The 19892-nt window shown below is 44.4% G+C and overlaps 1 protein-coding gene across 1 annotated transcript; it reads left to right on the plus strand.

Annotated features, from left to right (window-relative positions):
* Positions 1 to 8284: 8284 nt before the first annotated feature.
* LOC308323465 (5-hydroxytryptamine receptor 3A-like) lies at positions 8285 to 19104 on the plus strand (the record flags this gene model as incomplete). Its single annotated transcript, XM_080775194.1, has 10 exons — positions 8285 to 8324; positions 8407 to 8561; positions 10564 to 10608; positions 11096 to 11205; positions 12317 to 12486; positions 13716 to 13876; positions 14743 to 14953; positions 15729 to 15905; positions 18200 to 18285; positions 18871 to 19104. The coding sequence occupies 10 exons, from the start codon at positions 8285 to 8287 to the stop codon at positions 19102 to 19104; spliced, it is 1389 nt and encodes a 462-aa protein (XP_080631320.1).
* Positions 19105 to 19892: the final 788 nt, after the last annotated feature.

Consider the following 19892-nt stretch of genomic DNA (forward strand, 5'->3'; position numbering starts at 1 on the left):
AGAGTGCCAGAACAAAATGCCAGATTTTTTTATTATTATATACAAACACACTGAGATCGATAGATCCATCGATATATAGATGTAGAGATATGAAATACAACTTGTTAATAAAGTCTCGGGGAAGACATCTGACCTGACGTCACAGGTTTGCAAAAGTGTTTTTCTCGAAAAATACACATCGGAAAATTACCAAATTAGTATGAAAATGCTCAGAATATTTACAGCTGTTTGTGAAAAATGGTGTATCGTTTTTATTTTTATCGTTTTTATTTTTAGCGCACGGTGTTGTGGCATTCCTCAGACGACACAAATGCGCCGGTCGCATTTGTGTCGGCTGAGGAATTGTATTCATGGCTATGAGTGACCAAGACGACATTTCCATGTCGTCGAGGGCTGACCCAGGACGACAAGCCCTGATCGGATCAGGGTTGTGGCATGTAGTCATACTTTGCCGTCCGGGGATTGCGACGCTGTTGGTAAATTTCATATGGGGAACCACTAGAGAACAAATAATGGAGGCCTTGGGGCTGTGGACTTAGGACTTAAACTGAAAACTTCGTTTTGTAAAAATGTAGCAGCTGCGGCTTTAAAAGGAGGGCTATGTGGATTCGGGGAGGCACTGAGCTGGACCAAAAAGAAGGGCCGGGCAAGAAGCTCAGTGCCTTATTTTAAAGTGATGTATGGTGATGTGATCTTGGTGTCAATTTCTGCTCATCTAAATATTGACTGGACTGATATGTCAAGTAAATGCATTTATGCTAAAATATGTGATGACCTGTACGGTGACATTTTCCCCTACAAGAACCTTGATGATAATCATAAAAAATTGAGTTGTAAAAACATCCCGGAAAAAAAGAGGGATGTGATGTGTGGCTTGTCTCTGTGAGGAGACTATAGCAGTAAGGGCGGTGGTAAAATGGAGCTGCTTTGTCAAAACTATTAAATGCCCGATACTAAATTGTAATGCAGATGATTCATGAAACACAGGAAATGATGTTGTAATCCAAAGTGCAGTGGACTCTGCATGGCAGGGGCGTCCTCCTCCCTGAGCCAAGCTTGCGCCTGACCGCATACCTGTTGTGTAGGATTGATGTTGGTAATCGAAGCACCGATGAGAGACACTGTGGGTCTTCAGATGAGCAGTGACAGCGTTTGGGTCATCAGGTGGGCAGGCCCTCCTTCTTGGGTGTTTCGCTGACTGGCCCACGACACCTCCAGAGGGTTCAGCAGTGAATCCCAGCGTCCCAGGTTCACTCCCTACTAGCTGTCACGACTCATCTGAAGGCCCATGTGGGGTCCTTTTTCTTCATCCACAGCCACTGACTCCCCTTTTCAGCAGCCCTGGAGAGGTCCTTGATCGCCTGCCGGTGGGCCTTCCCCCGTACTCCCATCTCCCTGAGTAGCTTAGATGTTGAGGTAGCTACGAACCCTCTGCAACCTACTTCCACTGGGCAGACCTTCGCTTTCCAGCCTTGTTGTTGAGCATCTGCTGCGAGATCGGCGTACCTCAGCATCTTCCGCTCGTAGGCCTCCTCCACTGCACCCTCCCAGGGCACAGTGAGTTCGATGATGAAGACGAGCTTGAGCGAGGCTGACCACAGAACGAGGTCTGGTCGCAGGTTGGTGGATGCGATCTCAGCTGGGAAGCAGAGTTTTGTGTCCAGGTCTACCAGCATCTTCCAGTCCCGTGCTCTGCCAAGCTGCCCGGTGTCTGGTTTTGCGGTGGTGCTGCTTGCTTTACCCTTGCCCTCCCGAACAAATGGTGTTGGCTGCCAACGGGATGACGGGGGAGGAAGGGAGTTCACGCTTGTCCGGCGACTTTCCAGCACTGCTGCAAGACACTTTAGCACCTGGTTGTGCCGCCAGGTGTAACGACCTTGGGTGAGGCTGGTCTTGCATCCCACTAAGACTGCTCTAATGAGACTATAGAGCATCTCCTAGACCTAGTTTTGCCAAGACATATGTCTTAATAATCATAATCTTATTCTTTGTTCTATATAACAGCATGATTTGTTTTCCCATTTTTCGAGGTCCTCCTTTATTTCTTTATCTGTATTTACACTACAAATATTTGAATTTGATTATTACAACACAACCACTTCAGCCCTATATACATCTAACAAGCTCACACGTGTCTTGATGTGATATTGTGAGCTTGTAGATCTCCCATTTAAAATAAACACATTATTTGAGAGAGCCAGGAGAATGAGACTATAGCAGGACACTGCCAGAGACACCAAGAGCTGCCAGCCAGCTCTTGTGTGTGATCAATCTAATTCTAAATGATTCCTTGTGAAGATGTCTGACCCTCCAATTATGTTGAGAAAGTACAAATAGCTATAGGCTTCTCATTGCTGTATAGACTATAATATATAGAGTGTAGTTTGCAAGCCCGGCCTCTTGGCACAGCAGCAGGCCCATTCAAACCATTATCTCAGGGTGCTACAAATATATCTACGTCCTGTAAGTAGACTTATAAATTAAACTAGTGTTGACTATAATCATTACTAGTGGCTCTTATTTTGTAGAGGAAATCAGTTTTGGTCATCATAGCCAAGCTGCCATGACAGTTATGATGTAACGCAAGCTAGTCTAACCAAGTAGTAAACAATAACCCACATGGATTAAACACAAGCTTTTAGCAAAGTTCATATTCACGATATGGAAACCATGCATATGTGACTTAAACAATGTTTACACACACTTTGGAAGTACATTAAACAACATGGACCTCAGTGACATTAGGTGAGTAGTTAATTGTATAAGTCTCATGCTGGCTCACACTGGTAAAATCATCAACAACAGCTGTCCAAAATGAAACATTAACAGGTACTTTGGGTACAGTAAACAGCTCAGTGGACTTGTGGTCAGTGTCCGCCCTGGGACTGGGAGGTCTGGGTTCGATCCCCGGCCGGGTCATACCAAAGGCCTCCCTGCTTGGCACTCAGCATCAAGGGTTGGATTGGGGGTAACCTGTGACATATAGGGGCCGGGGGTATACATGTGCATCAAGCTGCCTGCCGGTACAGAAACAGGAGATATAGGCTCCTACCCTATGGGCCTCATGGCTCGGCAAGGCTTACTTACAGTACTGTCACTGCCTGCAATAATGTGATGTTATTAATTGACGTTCACTTAAAGGACCACTTCACCACTTTTCAACCTATCTTCATATAATAGGTCCTCACTAATAATCATGAAAAAATGGCGCAATTATTTTCTACTCGGTCTGTGTCTCATAGAAGGGCTGTGGGCAGTTCAGAAACCGTCTTCCAATGACATCATTGATGGGGAATACAAGCTAATAGAAACTGCAGGCTTTCTAGTCCTGAAAAGTTGCAATGCGAAAATGGAAGCCATCGTTCTCACGATAATGAAAATCTAAACCTTTTTGTAAAATAATCTTGTTTAAAAAAAAATCTGCCTAATGATGTCACTGGAGGACGGTTTCGAAAACTGCCCACAGCCCTCCTATGAGACACAGATGTGTGCCATTTTATCATGATTATTAGTGAGGACCTATTACCGTATATGAAGATATAATGGGTCATATATGCACTCTGCCCCCCGCCCCCAGCCCAGTAATGACTTGTTCCGCCACTGTCTCTCCTGATTGGCTGAAATGTCGGCACCTACCTGAAAATGTATTTTCTGCTTACTGAACAAATACTATAGGCCTATAGTGGCAATGATTATCAGAACATAGAGCTTTAACGGGAAAACTTTTAGTTTAAACTTTGAACAAAAACACATCACTTGACTTACAGTAGCTTCTCACCTCCGACGCACCAGGCAGACAACGCCACCTTTGATCACTTTAATAAGAATATTATTTGACTGAAGTTTGCATCTCTATTTTATGTGTCAAAGATATTTAGCAGTACTGAAAATACAAATAGTCACCGTCACCCTCACATATATTGTCGCTGTTGGGCAAACCAAAAACCTTATCCCTATTTCAACGTTTCGCCCTACTTGATCATGCTACAGCTACAGCAAGTACCAGATATGCAAGCTGAAAACAGCACATTTCGAGCTTGTATGTAGATCTTGTAGATCTGCTACTATTTTTATTTATTTGAATCCTGAAAAGTAACAGTTTTCTTACCCCGGCAGAGACGATATATTCCCTATACAACAACATTTTGTGTCACACGCTGTGACAATTAACTGCGTTGAGATCCAGTGACCATTATGGTGGGAGGGCCTTGCATGTCAGTGTGGCCACCAGTCGTGTCCTGAACTTCTTGCAAAGGAATATGTAGATGAGTGGATCCAGACACGCGTTCGTGGTCGCCAGCCAAACGGTGGCGATGTGCATGGTGATCTGTTCTCTGCAGCCACGGCACGCAGTGTTTGGGCGGTTCAGTATGTAGGGAATGAGGAAAAAGTGGAAGGGGGCGAAGCAGACAAAGAACACCACTACTACCACAAAGACCTTGGCGTTGGTTTTGCGACAGGCCGCTTCGGAGCTGCTGCTCATGGTGGCTTTGTAGGACTTGTACACCGTCCGGCTGATGAACGAGTAGCAGACCACCATCAGAGCCAGTGTGCACCAGAACACCACCTGGGCACAATACATCAGCAGAAAGTGTGTAAAACAGTGGGTTTTTTTTTGTGTGCAAGCAAAAAAAGAATAGGGGAGAAAAAATCACACCCATGTGAAATGAGGGGTTGTGATGTAAAATAAACGGTGACAAAATCAACATTAAATTATCTTTATTGTTAATGGCATTTAATGTTTTTGTTAGGGACAAGATGATGTGAACTTTCCCTTCATTGTCAATGGTGTTTTTAAAACAAAAATTGAACTAAAAACACACATTTTTAGTCTAACCTAACCCTAACCCAAATATAAATATCTAGTATAAATATAAATATACATATCCAGTTCATCCACCTGAATAAGTAGGTTACACCCAAATAAGTGTGTACAGGATATTAGACATTAAGCTGTAAGAAGAATATATTCAGCGTGATTCTTCACAAAAAAGTGCTTACAATTACAATGTATAAAACACACAAGTGTCTGTATTGTATGAAAACAGCTTGGTGGTATAGGAAAAAACAATTTGTCTTCTATGAGTGCAGAAATGCTGTATACCTTTATGCCTATGCCATTGGAAAATATATGACAGCACCCTTTTTAGGATATTTTCCATTGCGCTCTAATCTGTTCCTTATAGATTAGGTCGTAAGTGGCTTGTTAGTCAGGACGACGCCTGCTATCGCTAGAGATAGAGACACCAGCCACACAGCGGCACTCAGCGCCTGACCCACCCTGACCTTCTGCACAACGTATTCCCCGAATGGCCAGACTATCTTCAGGTAGCGGTCCAGACTAATGAGGCCCAGGAAAGCGATGCTGTTGTGCATGAAGAGGTAGAACACTTTGGTCGAGTAGCGGCAATAGGCCACAGACAGGCCCAAGGGGCTGACGCCTGCATAGTACAGCACCTTCTCATTATGTGGCAGGTTGTGAACTTGTGACCTTGTAGATGGCCAGCTATCTGTGCTACTGTTTTTCAGCTTGTAAAATATTGCCTGAATGTGTGCCGGGGTGACACGCATATACCACCCGCACCAGCACCTGTTTGTGATTGTTTGCCCCATACGGGGTGCTCCCCTTCTCCAGTTCAGCTACAGAGCTGAGGGATCAGCTGGAAATTATATATAAAGTGATTGAACGTGTGGATTATCGCAGAAACCATATAACAGAAACCAGCCAAACTATTTGGACTAGCCGTTTTAGAATACTTGGTCAAATATTCTATTAGCTTCCTTCCCCATTCTCTGCCTATGGTTTCTGGTAATATTTTTGACCACTTATTCTGTTTGTCCTTGACAAAAATCTAATTTTGAGAAAATGTATAATTTGAATAAATAATTGTATAATCTGAAAAAAGAAGGAATACTAGGAGATACCATAACTTCACAGGAAAGAACATAGAGAAAACTGACAAAACAGTGGAGTATAGGCCTATATATAGACACGGATAACAGGACACAGGTGACAATCAACAGTGGGATAGGCTGGGGAACTAAGAGGACACAGGTGGAAACACTGACAAATCAGAAGGTTATAGACAAGGCAGGTGTACAGAACTACAGGGGCAGACAGGAAGGCACGGAACAATACAGCAAAATAAAGGTATAGCAGTGTAACAAAAAGGTAAACTCTAACTGGAAACAAACATTGATCAAAACATTGATGACAAAAAAAGCATAAAAGATTATTTTTGTTAATTTTGAAACACCACAATGTGTCTCTCGGACGCTGCAGGCGTTTTAAGGGAGAGGGGAGGAGGGGGAGGTCGTACGGAACATGTCCCACCAATGTAAGGAGAGACATGATTGGTGGTGAACCACCCCCCCCCCCCCCAACACACACACACACACACACACACACACACACACACACACACACACACACACACACACAGGTGGTGTGAACAGTCCTGTCATGAGTACACATTATTGTTCCTCTTTATGGACAAACAAATCCTTGCCTCCTGTCCAGGCGCGGTCACCTTGAATCGCAAAGTGTATCTGTCACTCAGCCTAATAAACCAATCATAACCACTGATGCCGCCGTCACTCAGCCTATAAACCAATCATAACCACCGTTACCCGGCCTTATAAACCAATCACATCCACCGCTACAGCCATGGTCATGTTGAATTGCACGGCATATATTTTGTGGCAGCGACTCATGCACGATTTGTGTTGTGGAAATGTTTAACAAAATATCCCACATATTTCTAAATATTTCATTTTTTTAAATTTAGATGCCACGCCCATGAGATAACGAGGTTAATCTACCTTTGTTCAGGTCGCCACCCCCAAGAGAACGAGGTTTGATTCATTTGGTTATTTAATCCAGCATCTTTAGCTATAGCCACCGCTGTCTTCATGGATATTATGGCTCAAAATTAGATGAAATAGGCATGTAAATCGGCGTGTAAAAAACCATTACTCCAACCTCCCGCTAATGAAAACACGGATCGCATCGGTATAGGCCTCGTTGGGCATCCACAGAGCCTTGGCTCGATTAGTTTCACTTCCAGCAAAACAACAAGACCACCCCTTCTTCACTCATGTTGCAAATTCGGCTGGCACACCTGCTATACCTATGCATCTACAGCCCCCTGGAGTCCAAGGAGTTTAAACTAGAGGTTCTCAAAGGGGGGGTCCGGGGCGGGGACCACCATTGTTCCTTGAGGGAGAGGATCAGTTGGACCATAATGTTATACTTCAGCCATTCGAAAATATGGACAATCTATAAGCTCACATCACATGTTGGGATACTTTTGAAAAAAAAAATAATAATAATCTTTGAAAATCTGAAGAATATGTGAATCATTTTGTAAACCTAAATCTACCCTTAAGGGGGTCATTTGCACACAGTCTATTCAGTCGGGGTCTGTGGCCATACAAAAAACCGTATACATTTGGGGGTCCTTGACCTTGACATGAACATGTTGGAGAAGCCCTGCCTCCGCCTCGTCTCTTCACTGTAACCCGATCAGAGCAGCTGGGATGTGGATCTGCGTGGGACGTTTGTCCATTTCAGCCATGCACCTGTCTCACATTAGCACATCAAAAACAAGGCTTAATACGTTTTCTCCAGGCCACCAGAGGTGGAAGAAGTACTCTGCTTTTATTAAGTAAAAGTAGCAATACTCCTGTATTCAAGCTATTACTTGAGTAAAATAAAGAATGTATGAGTAATTGAGTATAAAATAGGACTTACGTGGTGATATTTTCAATATATATCATATGCATTATCATATATCATATCATATCATATCATATCATATCATATCATATCATATCATATCATATATGATATCAAATTGGGTTTTCTAATAATTGTAGGGGAGTAAAATGTGCAAATTCTGCCGCATATAGTGTAGTAGAAGGATCGAGCATAGCATTGAAAATATGAAAACATCCATGTAAAATTAAGTATCGAAACACCTCAAAATTGTACTTAAAAGTAAATGTACTTAGCTACTCCCCCTCCCCTCCCCCCCCCCCCCCCCCCCCCTCCAGTGTAAACTCAATCAAGAGGCTCAGTTGTGGAAGGTCTGGTGATACTGACCACAGTTTGGATATATATAGACACAAGTCTCTCAAGGTCTTTCTCAGCGCATACGAGAGACAGGAGAGGAGAGACACGGGTACACATCACCTATCGCTCTGACTGCACACAACAACATACAGTGCCGTACCATATACCGTGCCATACGTGCACACATATAGGCCTACTGCAGGCGCAGCTATGATGCACGTCGTCTTGCTTTTCCTGCTCGTGGTCACAGGTAAGGTGTGTGTGTGTGTGGTGACTGTGAGATTAACATACATAAAGGATCATGTAAACATATATGTTCCCTCCAGACACAGCCTCCTGTCAGAAGGTGTGCAGTTACCAGCAGGTTCTGGAGCATCTGAACTTCACCAGACTCAACGAGTTGTACACGTCGACGCGGCCCGTGTTGGACCACACACATCTGACCGTGGTCAACCTGGACATCTTCCTCTATGCCATTCTGGCCGTGGTAAGATTTCAAGCATGTGTCTGTGGTACATGTGTGTGTGCAGTGTTGGGCAGTAGCTAGCTACAAGTAGCGAAGCTACATAGCTTACTACATTTATCAGTAGCTTGATGGTAGCTTCACTCCTTTTGAACCAAGTAGCGTTTTTTGTAGTGTAGCTATTTTTAGACCCAAGTAGTGACGTAGCTTTCAACAAAAGCTACAAAGTTACAAATTTACTGTTAAATAAAGTTTTGTGGGGGGGAAAAATCCCTGGAAAGAAATCCATGATTGGTTGGTTTAGATAAGAAGAGTCTGACACAAACAAACAGGCCACCCGCATTCTCTAGTCCAGGTGTTCCCAAACTTTTTTGGACCAGGTACCCCTTTTGGGGTAGATATTTTTCCAGGTACCCCCTCATCCTCGCAACACGGATAACAATATATTTACAACCACAAGCAGTGTTTCCTGCAGGAAAAAGCTTTGGCATGGTGCTGGGCACAGGCCGCAATTTTGATTAATTAATTAATTAATTAGATTAATACATTAAGATTAATTTGTATTATTGCTCTTGTATTGCTATTGGAGACACTGGGGGGACACTGGGGGACACTGGGCAGGCACTGAGGAGGCACTGGGTAGACACTGGGGAGGCACTCAGGGGCACACTGGGGAGGCACTGGGAAGGCACTCGGGGGGCACACTGGGGAGGCATTGGGGAGGCACTCGGGGGGACACTGGGGAGGCACTCGGGGGGACACTGTCTAAATGTATACGTCTAAATGTAGACGTCTAAATGTATACAGACGTCTAAATGTAGACGTCTAAATCTGTACGTCTTCTCTTATGGGGGTCCCTGGCATATCTTTTCAAATGGGGGTCCACAGGCTATGTAGTGTCAATTTGGGGGGTCCTTGACATGAAAAAGTTTGGGAACCACTGCTTTAAACACTTTAGCACTTTATGAACATGAACAAAATAGATGGGTCCCCCCTGGAACTCCCTCAGGTACCCCTGGGGGTCCCCGGACCCCACTTTGGAAACCACTGCTCTAGTCTAAATCCCTGTCTCTCAGCTGGTGCGCAAATGGCTAGGCTGTGGCAATAATAATAATTTTAAAAAAGAACAAAAAATAACTAAAATCGTTCATTTTTTGGAACCATGAACTTTAGTTCAAAATGTTGAATTATGAACTGAATTAGTTCCTTTAAAAATTAACTGTGAACTGAACTATAGTTAATAAAAAAAAGAACTTTCCCAACACTGAACACATGAATCAGCCACACCGCAAGGTACATTAATACAAGTAAATGTGAAAAAGTTGACACCAAAAGCCAGACAGAGGGCTTGTTTCCAGTTTGTTTTTTAATAAACAACCAAACTCAGCATTTTTGCCTGCCTATTAGGCTATTTGTTCGGTGGAAACTTGATCATGAAGTTGATAAAAAATATTTAAAAAAAAAAGTAGTGTCCATGTAGCTAGCTACTTTTGCCATGTAGCTTATAGTGTAGCTTGCTATAATTATCTGGGGATAGCTTTGTTGTAGTTGAGCTATATTTAATAGAGAGTAACTGGTAGTGTAGCTTACTACATTTTCCAAGTAGCTTGCCCATCACTGTGTGTGTGTGTGTGTGTGTGTGTGTACTTGTATTGCTACTTGTGAGAGCCAAATGTCCGCACAAGTAGTACAATTAGAGATATAGACATTGTGAGGAGGATTTTCCTGGTCCTCAGTTAGGAAAAGATTCAGACCGTTCAGCGGTTTGTGTTGGAGTCATATCTCGATGTATACATAGTTGTGTGCTGGTGTCACGCACCAAATATAGTTGATCTACAAGCTCCCAGCGTGTCAAAGTGTGACACAATTATTGTAGATATTGCTATTTTAATTGTCCGACAACGCCACGCGTCAAGTACAAGCACAACTCAGGCTTCCGCGTTAGGGTTCAAAATTTCACCCAAACAGCAATAATGACATCCACACAATTTGTGTTCTCACCTGCATGTGTGTTTGTGTTTGACAGATTGAGAAGACACAAACCTTCATTCCTTTCGTCTGGGCAGTAATGGTGAGTTTTCCCAACACATCGATATTAATTCACCGGGCTTCATTAGTGGAACCACACACCGTATAATAATGTACAGCCAGCAACGTGACTGATTTAAGTCCTTTTCTATCAAAATTCAATGAGAGTCGAGCGTTCAGGCAATTTGGCGAAACTGCATTCACAACCGGAGTCGAAATGTATTGCACTTTTTTTCATGTAGAGATCCAAATACAATTTGGCAAAATTACATTTTAGCCTTTGCATAAGACTGGAAGGTTTTCATGGCTATAGGGCAATTAAGTTCTATGGCAAGTATAAGTGCTCCGGGCTAAGGTGGACTGGTGGAGTCACAGTGCAACAATGAGGATTGATGCTTTGCGTTTCTTAGAATCTTGCTGAATGAAATGCTGCCATGCCCGTTTAAATCATATCAGTCACAATGTCAGCGGCCCACATTTTGTGTATTGTTTGGCTGGCTTCTGAATGATGTTTTGCTTTCACTGTGTAGACGTGGAACAACGAGTTCATCTCCTGGGACCCCAGTCTGTTCTGTGGAATCACCCAGGTCTCTGTTCCTATAGACATGCTGTGGAAGCCAGACCTGTTCATCTACGAGATGTAAGACAACACACACAGCTGCATGCATGCGCTAGCATGCACGTATACGTGCACACGCACGCTAGAACGCACTGTATACACGCATGCATTTGAGGCTTAATTGGGACTCAAATTAGTGAAATTTTTGAGTGAAAGTGGATATTTATTTTGATAACAGAAGTTAATGTTAGAATAACTAGACCCCAATGAGGAGGGGAAGCAATAGGCTTTATTCTATGCACAGCATCCATATTGCACATGAATTGGGCCTTGATCTTCCTCACAGGTCTTAAGGGTCTGGCGCTGCTACATTTAGTGTGGCACAGTGGTTCTTAAACCAGCCACAACTCTGAGATTGTACGTGGAACCAAGTGGACCCTTAAGGATCATTCTCAGAGTTAGACACCCATAAGGGCCCATTTGGAACCCTCCAAGTAACCATGAGTGAATGTATCACACTATTTTATTAATGTTTTGTAATGTGGCACATTAAACATATTTATTTTGTCTAAGACCATTAGACAGTTGAGATACAGAAAAAAGGGGAATGACATCACTCATGTGTCACTGGTTCAGTGCCAGAACGGTGACCTGACAATGACTATAATCTAATCAGCACATCCTGTCTTTACTCCGTAGACGAACAGCAATGTTCATTAGGCCTACTTAACCACATAAGCCCTATTCGAAAACTGAAAATAGCTGATCTACAAGCTCACGTGCATGGCTATACTCTCACTAGGCCTATGTTTGAAAATGTAAAACATGCCCAAAATAGGGATTGAAAGTTATTAAGAGCTGTCCACGCCAATAAAGATAGCGATAAATATATCATTTTAAAAGGTACGATGGTTGGAAAGCTCAGATAGCCGATGCATGCCTTTATCATCAGGGGGGAAAAATGGCAAATGGTAAAATAAAAATCGCCATGATTCCAAAATGCTGATGTCCTCACAAGTATGGTATTACAAACGTGTGTGCTTGTGTGTGCGTGCATGTGCGTGAGCGTGTGCACGTGTGTGTGTGTGTGTGTGTGTGTGTGTGTGTGTGTGTGTGTGTGTGTGCGCGTGCGTGCATGCGTGTGTGTGTGTGTGACTGTGTGTGTGTGAGATGTGTGTGTGTTTGTGTGCAGGACAGAGGAAGATACGGCTCCGCACAGCCCCTATGTGTACGTGTCTCACGACGGTACGGTCACAGTGGAGGAGGACCTGCGCGTGGTCAGCACCTGCAGAATGGACGTCCACAAGTTCCCCTTCGACACGCAGAGCTGCAACATCACCGTGGGCTCCGCCATTCACTGTGGTGAGCTGCAGCATCACCGTGGGCTCTGCCATTCACTGTGGTGAGCTGCAGCATCACCGTGGGCTCCGCCATTCACTGTGGTGAGCTGCAGCATCACCGTGGGCTCCGCCATTCACTGTGGTGAGCTGCAACATCACCGTGGGCTCCGCCAATCACTGTGGTGAGCTGCAACATCACCGTGGGCTCTGCCATTCACTGTGGTGAGCTGCAACATCACCGTGGGCTCTGCCATTCACTGTGGTGAGCTGCAACATCACCGTGGGCTCTAGCTGCCATTCACTGTGGTGAGCTGCAACATCACCGTGGGCTCTGCCATTCACTGTGGTGAGCTGCAACATCACCGTGGACTCTGCCTTTCACTGTGGTGAGCTGGAACATCGCCGTGTAGGGGCTGTGCCGCATGCACTGTGGTGTATGACATAGACCTGTGGTGTACAGGGTCCATTTGGTTCCATTGGTATGGTATATACTGTCAGAGGAACAGACCTGTTAACGGTCAATTTAGGACAAAGGGCGAGCTCCAAAAGTGCCATATATCTGGCATGCCCCTCTACACAAACAGCAATTACCTTACCTTGTTTCAAAACGGTATAGAGCGTCGCAGTCCCGCCCCCCATCAGGGCCCAGGAGATGATTCTCCGTTCATTTTCCTCATAGACATTTCAGAAAGTATTTATTTAAAGACGTTTACGCGCGGACAAAGACAACTCTTGTTGTGACAAATCATGACAACAAAGTTTTTTTTGGGCCGAACAAATAATTAGAAAGAAGAAAAAACGGCAGGTTGCAACACTTCTTTTGTTTTTCTCCTTTGTAATTATTTGTTTGGTCCAAAATATTGTGTTTGTTGTCATGAGTTGTCACGACTCAAGTTTGCTTGGTCCGCGGCGTAACCGTCTTTAAATAAATACCATTTGAAATGTCTATGGGAAAAATACATTGGGAATCATTTCCTGGGACTGGCTTCGTCATGAAAGGGGGTGGGGGACTGCGACGCTCTAAAATAAAAATGGCACATACCGTTTTGAAAAAAGATATTATGCCATATGTAGAGTGTAGAGCTCGCCCTCCGAGCCCCCTCGAGTAAAGGAATCCCATGAGTCCCTGCGGACCCTGGGTTGAAAACCACCACCAGTAGCAGTAGGATATGGTTGTGTACTGTAAGTGTGACATATGTGACACCCTCTTTGCCTCCATGTTCTTTGTCTGTCTGTCGCAACGTCCCTCAGTTGACGAGATGCGTCTCGTCCCGTTCTCCAACTCGTCCCGGGCCACCCAGTTCTCTCGCCAGGTGATGCAGCGCCAGGGGGAGTGGGACTTCCTCCAGCTGTCCGTGACCAGTGACACGCTGACCTACGACAGAGGAGTCATGGAACGCATAATATACACTGTATGTACATAGTGTACACTATACTGTACATTTGCATCAATATGACACACTGAGCTGAGGAGACTTATATAGGAACCTGTAGTCTAGAAACTCACCATTTCAGGATCGGTCTTATATAGCCTGTAGAACTTAGCCTCAACCACCTTACAGGCTTATGCAAAGGCTAAACTAATGTAATTTAGATAGCATTTATGTAGACGTAGCACTCTAGTATAGTGTAGTAAACTATACTATAGTATACTCATATCTTTACTGTACTGAGTTTCCACTGATGTGACTGTGGTTATTGTCTTGCTTTTGATTAATGATCACTAATTTGTATGTATTTGATGTACCACCCTGTGTTGTTCTTGCTTACTGTAAATCGCTCTGGATTAAGAGCATCTGCTATTATGAATTGATAGGAACTCCTCATACACTGTATGTTATTGTGTACTATATGTTATAGTGGTCCCACAACATGTGGGACCACTGGTGGGCTGTGAGGGTATTGCAAGTGACTCCCCAAATAATTGGCACAACATTACGATTTTGATGATAATATACCATTACTATTTAATAAAGGAAAACATTTATCTGCTGTTCCGCTGAGCTAATGCAAAATGCAGTATGACCAGTACTAAAAAATAAATAATATGCAACAGTATAAACCTTGGTCTTAATTGTTATGCATAATTAGAAACATTTACACAACCTTATAAGTGCATATTTCATGCATTATAAAGCATTATTGACCTAACCTTTAATAAAATGTTATCCACCGACTTTAAAGTAGCCTATTTAGAGTAAAATGTGCGTGCGTGTGTGCATTTTCTATAGCGTCACGCCGTCACCTCTCGTTAACCCTCTGTGCCCCATGCATGCAGATCACCATGAAGAGAAGACCCCTGCTCCACGTCATCAACTTCCTGCTGCCCATACTGTTCTTCCTGTGCCTGGACCTGTCCTCCTTCCTGATCTCTGACCACCGCGGAGAGAAGCTGGGCTTCAAGGTCACCGTGCTGCTGGCCATCTCTGTGCTGCTGCTGATCCTCAACGACATCCTGCCCTCCATGTCCAACAGGACTCCTCTCATTGGTACAGTAACAATGTCCTCCATGTCCAACAGAACTCCTCTCATTGGTACAGTAACAATGTCCTCCATGTCCAACAGGACTCCTCTCATTGGTACAATAATGTCCTCCATGTCCAACAGAACTCCTCTCATTGGTACAGTACTAATGTCCTCCATGTCCAACAGAACTCCTCTCATTGGTACAGTACTAATGTCCTCCATGTCCAACAGAACTCCTCTCATTGGTACAGTAATAATGTCCTCCATGTCCAACAGAACTCCTCTCATTGGTACAGTAATAATGTCCTCCATGTCCAACAGAACTCCTCTCATTGGTACAGTACTACCATAATGTCCTCCATGAGGCCCAACAGAACAGTCGTTGTTATTATCCAAGATGATGTCCCTAAAAAGGTGGAAACAATCTGAAATTGCGTCTGCGAATATTTCACCATCTCTTTGGATGTACAGTATACTATTGAAAAATAAGAAAAAGGCTGCACACTCGTAGCCACGATGCCATAAGTGTATTATACAGAAACCAACGTTTTGACCGGTGAGGTCTTCTTCATTCCCTGAAGAAGAGTGTGCAGCCTTTTGCTTATTTTTCAGTGTTCAGTGCCTTAGGTCTTCAGCACCTCCTCAATTTTGCTGTGCGCCCTTCTCCTAGTTGGTTGTATATACTGTACTATCGCCCCAAACAACAACATTCGTGGTATTTAATTAATCTCATTAACTTCATAGTGAGTAGTGACCTATTGTATCATGAATGATCTAAGTGTTTTCATCTTCACACAGCCACCTACTGCATCGTGATTTTTGCTCTGATGCTGCTGAGTCTGTTGGAGACGGTTCTGGTGACGTACCTGATGGAGAAGGACACTGTCCCCATGCAGGAGACGGGGACAGACGAGGACCACAGCCTGAAGGTGGACAAGAAACAGGACATGGCCACCGTCCTCAGCTGTGACAGAGGTTGTGCAGGAGGAGGATCATACCTGGAAAATATTATTATTATTAATATATTATTATTAATTAATTATTATCAATTATACAATTCATACAAACTTACACCATACTAAACTAAAGTTTAGTATAGAAACCACAGACAATGACAAACTAGCACTGACTGAGGCAAAACCAGGCACCAATATGGGAACCCATAAGCAAAATAAAGGAGAAACAGCACCCTCTGCTGTTTGTTTCATTTTAATTTGCCTCATTAGAATGTGTAAGCAAGCTTTGATAACAAGATGTTGCCCATTTTGCCCGCCATCGGCCTTCCACTTCCTGTGGTGTTCCTGTGTTTTCATTCCCACTATCAACAATGTATACTGTGGGAGGTCGGGTGGGAAATAGAACTCAGAGTGCAGTATCAGGGGTTAGACACACGAGGGCGCCCCTTTCTTTATTTCTCCAAAAGGCTCAAACAAAGTCAGTAGCACAAACAGAACTCAAACAGTTATTATTCTTTGCATGAGGTCCCGGTTCCGAGGCGGGAGTCGTCACTGCAGAGGATGAGAGGGGATGTTAGCATACGGTCAGAGCACAAGGTAAGTACAAAGTTGGGGCCTGAGACTCCCGGTCTAGGCAGTCTACCAACTAGACATTTGTATAACTCTTTCTCTTCTTCTTTTCCAGGTTCCAGAGGAGGCCAGGAGGCTCCCCCGGAGGTAGGTAAGGGGGTGCGTATCTTTCTCTATCCCCAAGGCACAGAAGAGTACTTTAGAGTAGAAGTACTCGGATACGGGGTGGTGAGTAATTAGAGTAAAAGTACTTGGTATGGTACCGGGCGGGGATGGTACGGAGGGCCCCTTAGGCTCGGCCAACAGGAAGATACACAAGCATTTATATTCTTATTTCTCTCTATCTACTGGGTGGCCGTGTCGGTACGACAACGGCAGTCAGGGGGTTAACACAAAGTAAGCGCTCTAGTTTCTAACGGTCTTCTTTCACCGGGCCTGGCGGCGCAAGCCAACTTAAAGTCTCTTCAAGGGTGAAATAAACATAACACGGGCCTGTCTTCTTTCACAGGGTGTACGTGACACTTTATCTAGAGCCTGCTAGCTTCCATTAGTCTCTACGGGGTTATCTTCATTCAACAATCTTCAGTGTACAACCCCACGGTGACACTCTTCATTCACAGTCTTCATTTAGCATCGACAGGGTGACTTCCTTCATTCACAATCTTCGTTATTATCCTTAGCTGCTCATTTGCCACTATGAGTGCCTCTTCTTAATAACACGGGTGATAGATAGTGAACGGTTTGTCTTACTGCGACCTTATGGAGCTGTGGGGCTGCCGTTTCCATACGGGGGTCCCGTCTTCCGCACTCGTCCCCGATACGAGCCAGGTGGGTCTCCAGTATGCATGCGGCTCTCCGTGTATACTTGTCTATGGGGGGCACACGCTCCTGCGTGTGCTTCCAGCCCCACTCCTACAAGCCTGGTGATGTGAGAATATAAGAGAGCAATTGAGTGGTGATACAAACAATCAAACAATAAACATAGTCCATACGTGAGAGTCCATAAGTGAGAGGAGTGTGGACTTACCATCCAACGCCGAGTGGACGGCATATGCTGCGCGAGCGTCTGTGTGTAGCAGGGATCTGATACTGCTAGGTGCGCAGGCTGTTTATAAAGGGCGCGGCTGACAGGCTGCGGCTGTCCTTAATTGCTAACCAGGGCGGCGGCCGGAATGAGGCGCAGCTGATTTAGAATTGCTCTGGGATAATACACTGAGTCTATGACCCGGCCATGGGCGTGCCTGGTTGTCATGGTAACTCGCCCCTCCCACTGTGGCGAGACCTGACAGACTCCACAATACACATTTTGAATGGCCCTGCTGGCAGATTCGGTAGCACAGCTCAGAATCTGTGACTAGTAGAGCGAAACCTATATCCACAATTTTCCTGGGCTGTGTGTGCTCCAGTTCCTGTCGATTTGATCCAATGAAAGCCAATGAAACTGGTCAGATGACCAATGATATCCAATGAAATCAACAGGAACTGGAGCACACACAGCCCAGGAAAACTGTGGATACAACTTGAAAGTTGGTGTCCCCTGGTGGATAAACTGGGAGAAACACAGGTAAGCTGGTAAAGTGACAAGGGCATGCACAGAAGACACAGCCAATGTGAAGTGTGTGGAATGGCTCGCAATGCACAGCAGCTTAACAGTTGCTGTCTGTAAACCTGTGCCGACAGGACCAAATTATAATATGAAACAAATTGTTTAGCTTTCATCCATGTGCCAACGTGTCATTGTAGATGGAAGAAGAGGAGTGCTTCCTGCGTACTGTGATGTGACTGGTGCAGGTGACAGGACATGTGAGCTGCTTCCCATCACTGCACAGGTTAGCCTACAACTGAATACCACTTCCTTCTTCCTTATCCAACTCTTCTACTTATAGTCCTGATCTATGCATTGACCACAGGATTGCATAATGCCAGGGGCAGCTTGCCTTAACACCACTGCAAGCATAGTAATATGCCTGTGCTGTACGTTGTAGGGACCTATTTTTGTTTTCTGTTTTATAACCATTACCGTTATAAAACAGAAATCTCTTTGGTGTTTTATAACCATTGCTGTTTCCATCTATGACATGGGGTTATATAGTTAGTATTACATTGTTATCGAAGTATCCTCCATACGTGTCTGACATAACGAACCAAACCACTTGAAAAATATTTGAGAAATCAGTGAGTTATGATGATTGTAATAGTGGAGAGACATTTCCATCCCATACAGTATTGTTACTACTGTGAGGTTTAGAAATAGGTGCATTATGAGCATAGCAACCTATTGTACGCCTACTGTTCATAATATAGTTAGACGTTAAGGTGGCACAGAGAATCTCAGTGGATTGTAGGAATGTCAGGTCACAGGTATAATATTGCACAAGGTCCATAGATGAACTCAAATCTCTCTCTATGTCCAGGTTAGTGACATCACCCATCAGGGAGGAGAGTCCCAGGTGTTACAGCAGCAGATCCTGGACCAGCTGAGAGAGCTGGAGAACACAGTGTCTCACTTCCTCAGGAGGAAAGATGGCGGCTGGCAGAATCCCGGCTACTGGACCCGCGTCGCCGCCAAGATCAACGCAGCTTACTTTGTGTTCTACTGTGTCACCGTGGCGGCCTTTCTCATACTCATGTACATAGAATGGAGCTGAGGACGTGTAAGGGGAGTGGGTGTGGTGTGTGGACCCACCTGGAGGTGTTGCTGTGTTATTGTTAACATTTACTAGTTGCATATCGTCACTGTCGGGCAGAAACCCGGTTTGTAAAGTACATGGTCTTACTATAGTATCACACAAAAGTATAGCAAACATAGCTACTCCAGACTGTAACCGTGACGCTTGTCCTCATTATTTTACGCCAACCTCACGCTGTCCACTGTCCACGCTGTCCACTGTGGTTCTAGCATTCTTGTATTTGTTTTACTATAACTAAAAAACATTGCATGGATGCACCTGAGACGTATCCTCATCCTCAGTGATGTATCCTGAGGTCAACGGGGTTTCGGTTCCGCTTGCTGCTTGCATGGCCCTCCCAAAGGCCTCGCCAAGGGTTGTTGGGCTTTCTCCTCACGGAGGACACAGGCTGGGGCGCTAACCCATACTGCTCACCCGGGTGCCGTCTACATTCCGGCTGTCACCCGTCTCTCCGATGGTCACCAGACTATACCTGGTTGTCACATAGTCTATTCCTATAAGTCACTATAAATAGTCAACAAGGTTGAGAATAAGGTTAGAAATAAGTTTAAGGTTAGCCATATATTTTTACTCAGGTTAGGTTATGAATAGGGTTAGGTAATAAGTAATAAGGTTAAATAAGGTTTAACTGTTTAAGCATAGTTTATTTAGGTTAAGGAATATCAGGCTAAGGAATATCAGGCCGAGCGGTTCCGCCGGCTGTATGCCCGGCCCGGGGTGACTGTGTTTTGAGGTGAGCTTGCTTG

This window comes from Protomyctophum bolini, assembly GCF_963924005.1.
Source record: "Protomyctophum bolini genome assembly, chromosome: 11".
Taxonomy (NCBI): Eukaryota; Metazoa; Chordata; class Actinopteri; order Myctophiformes; family Myctophidae; genus Protomyctophum; species Protomyctophum bolini.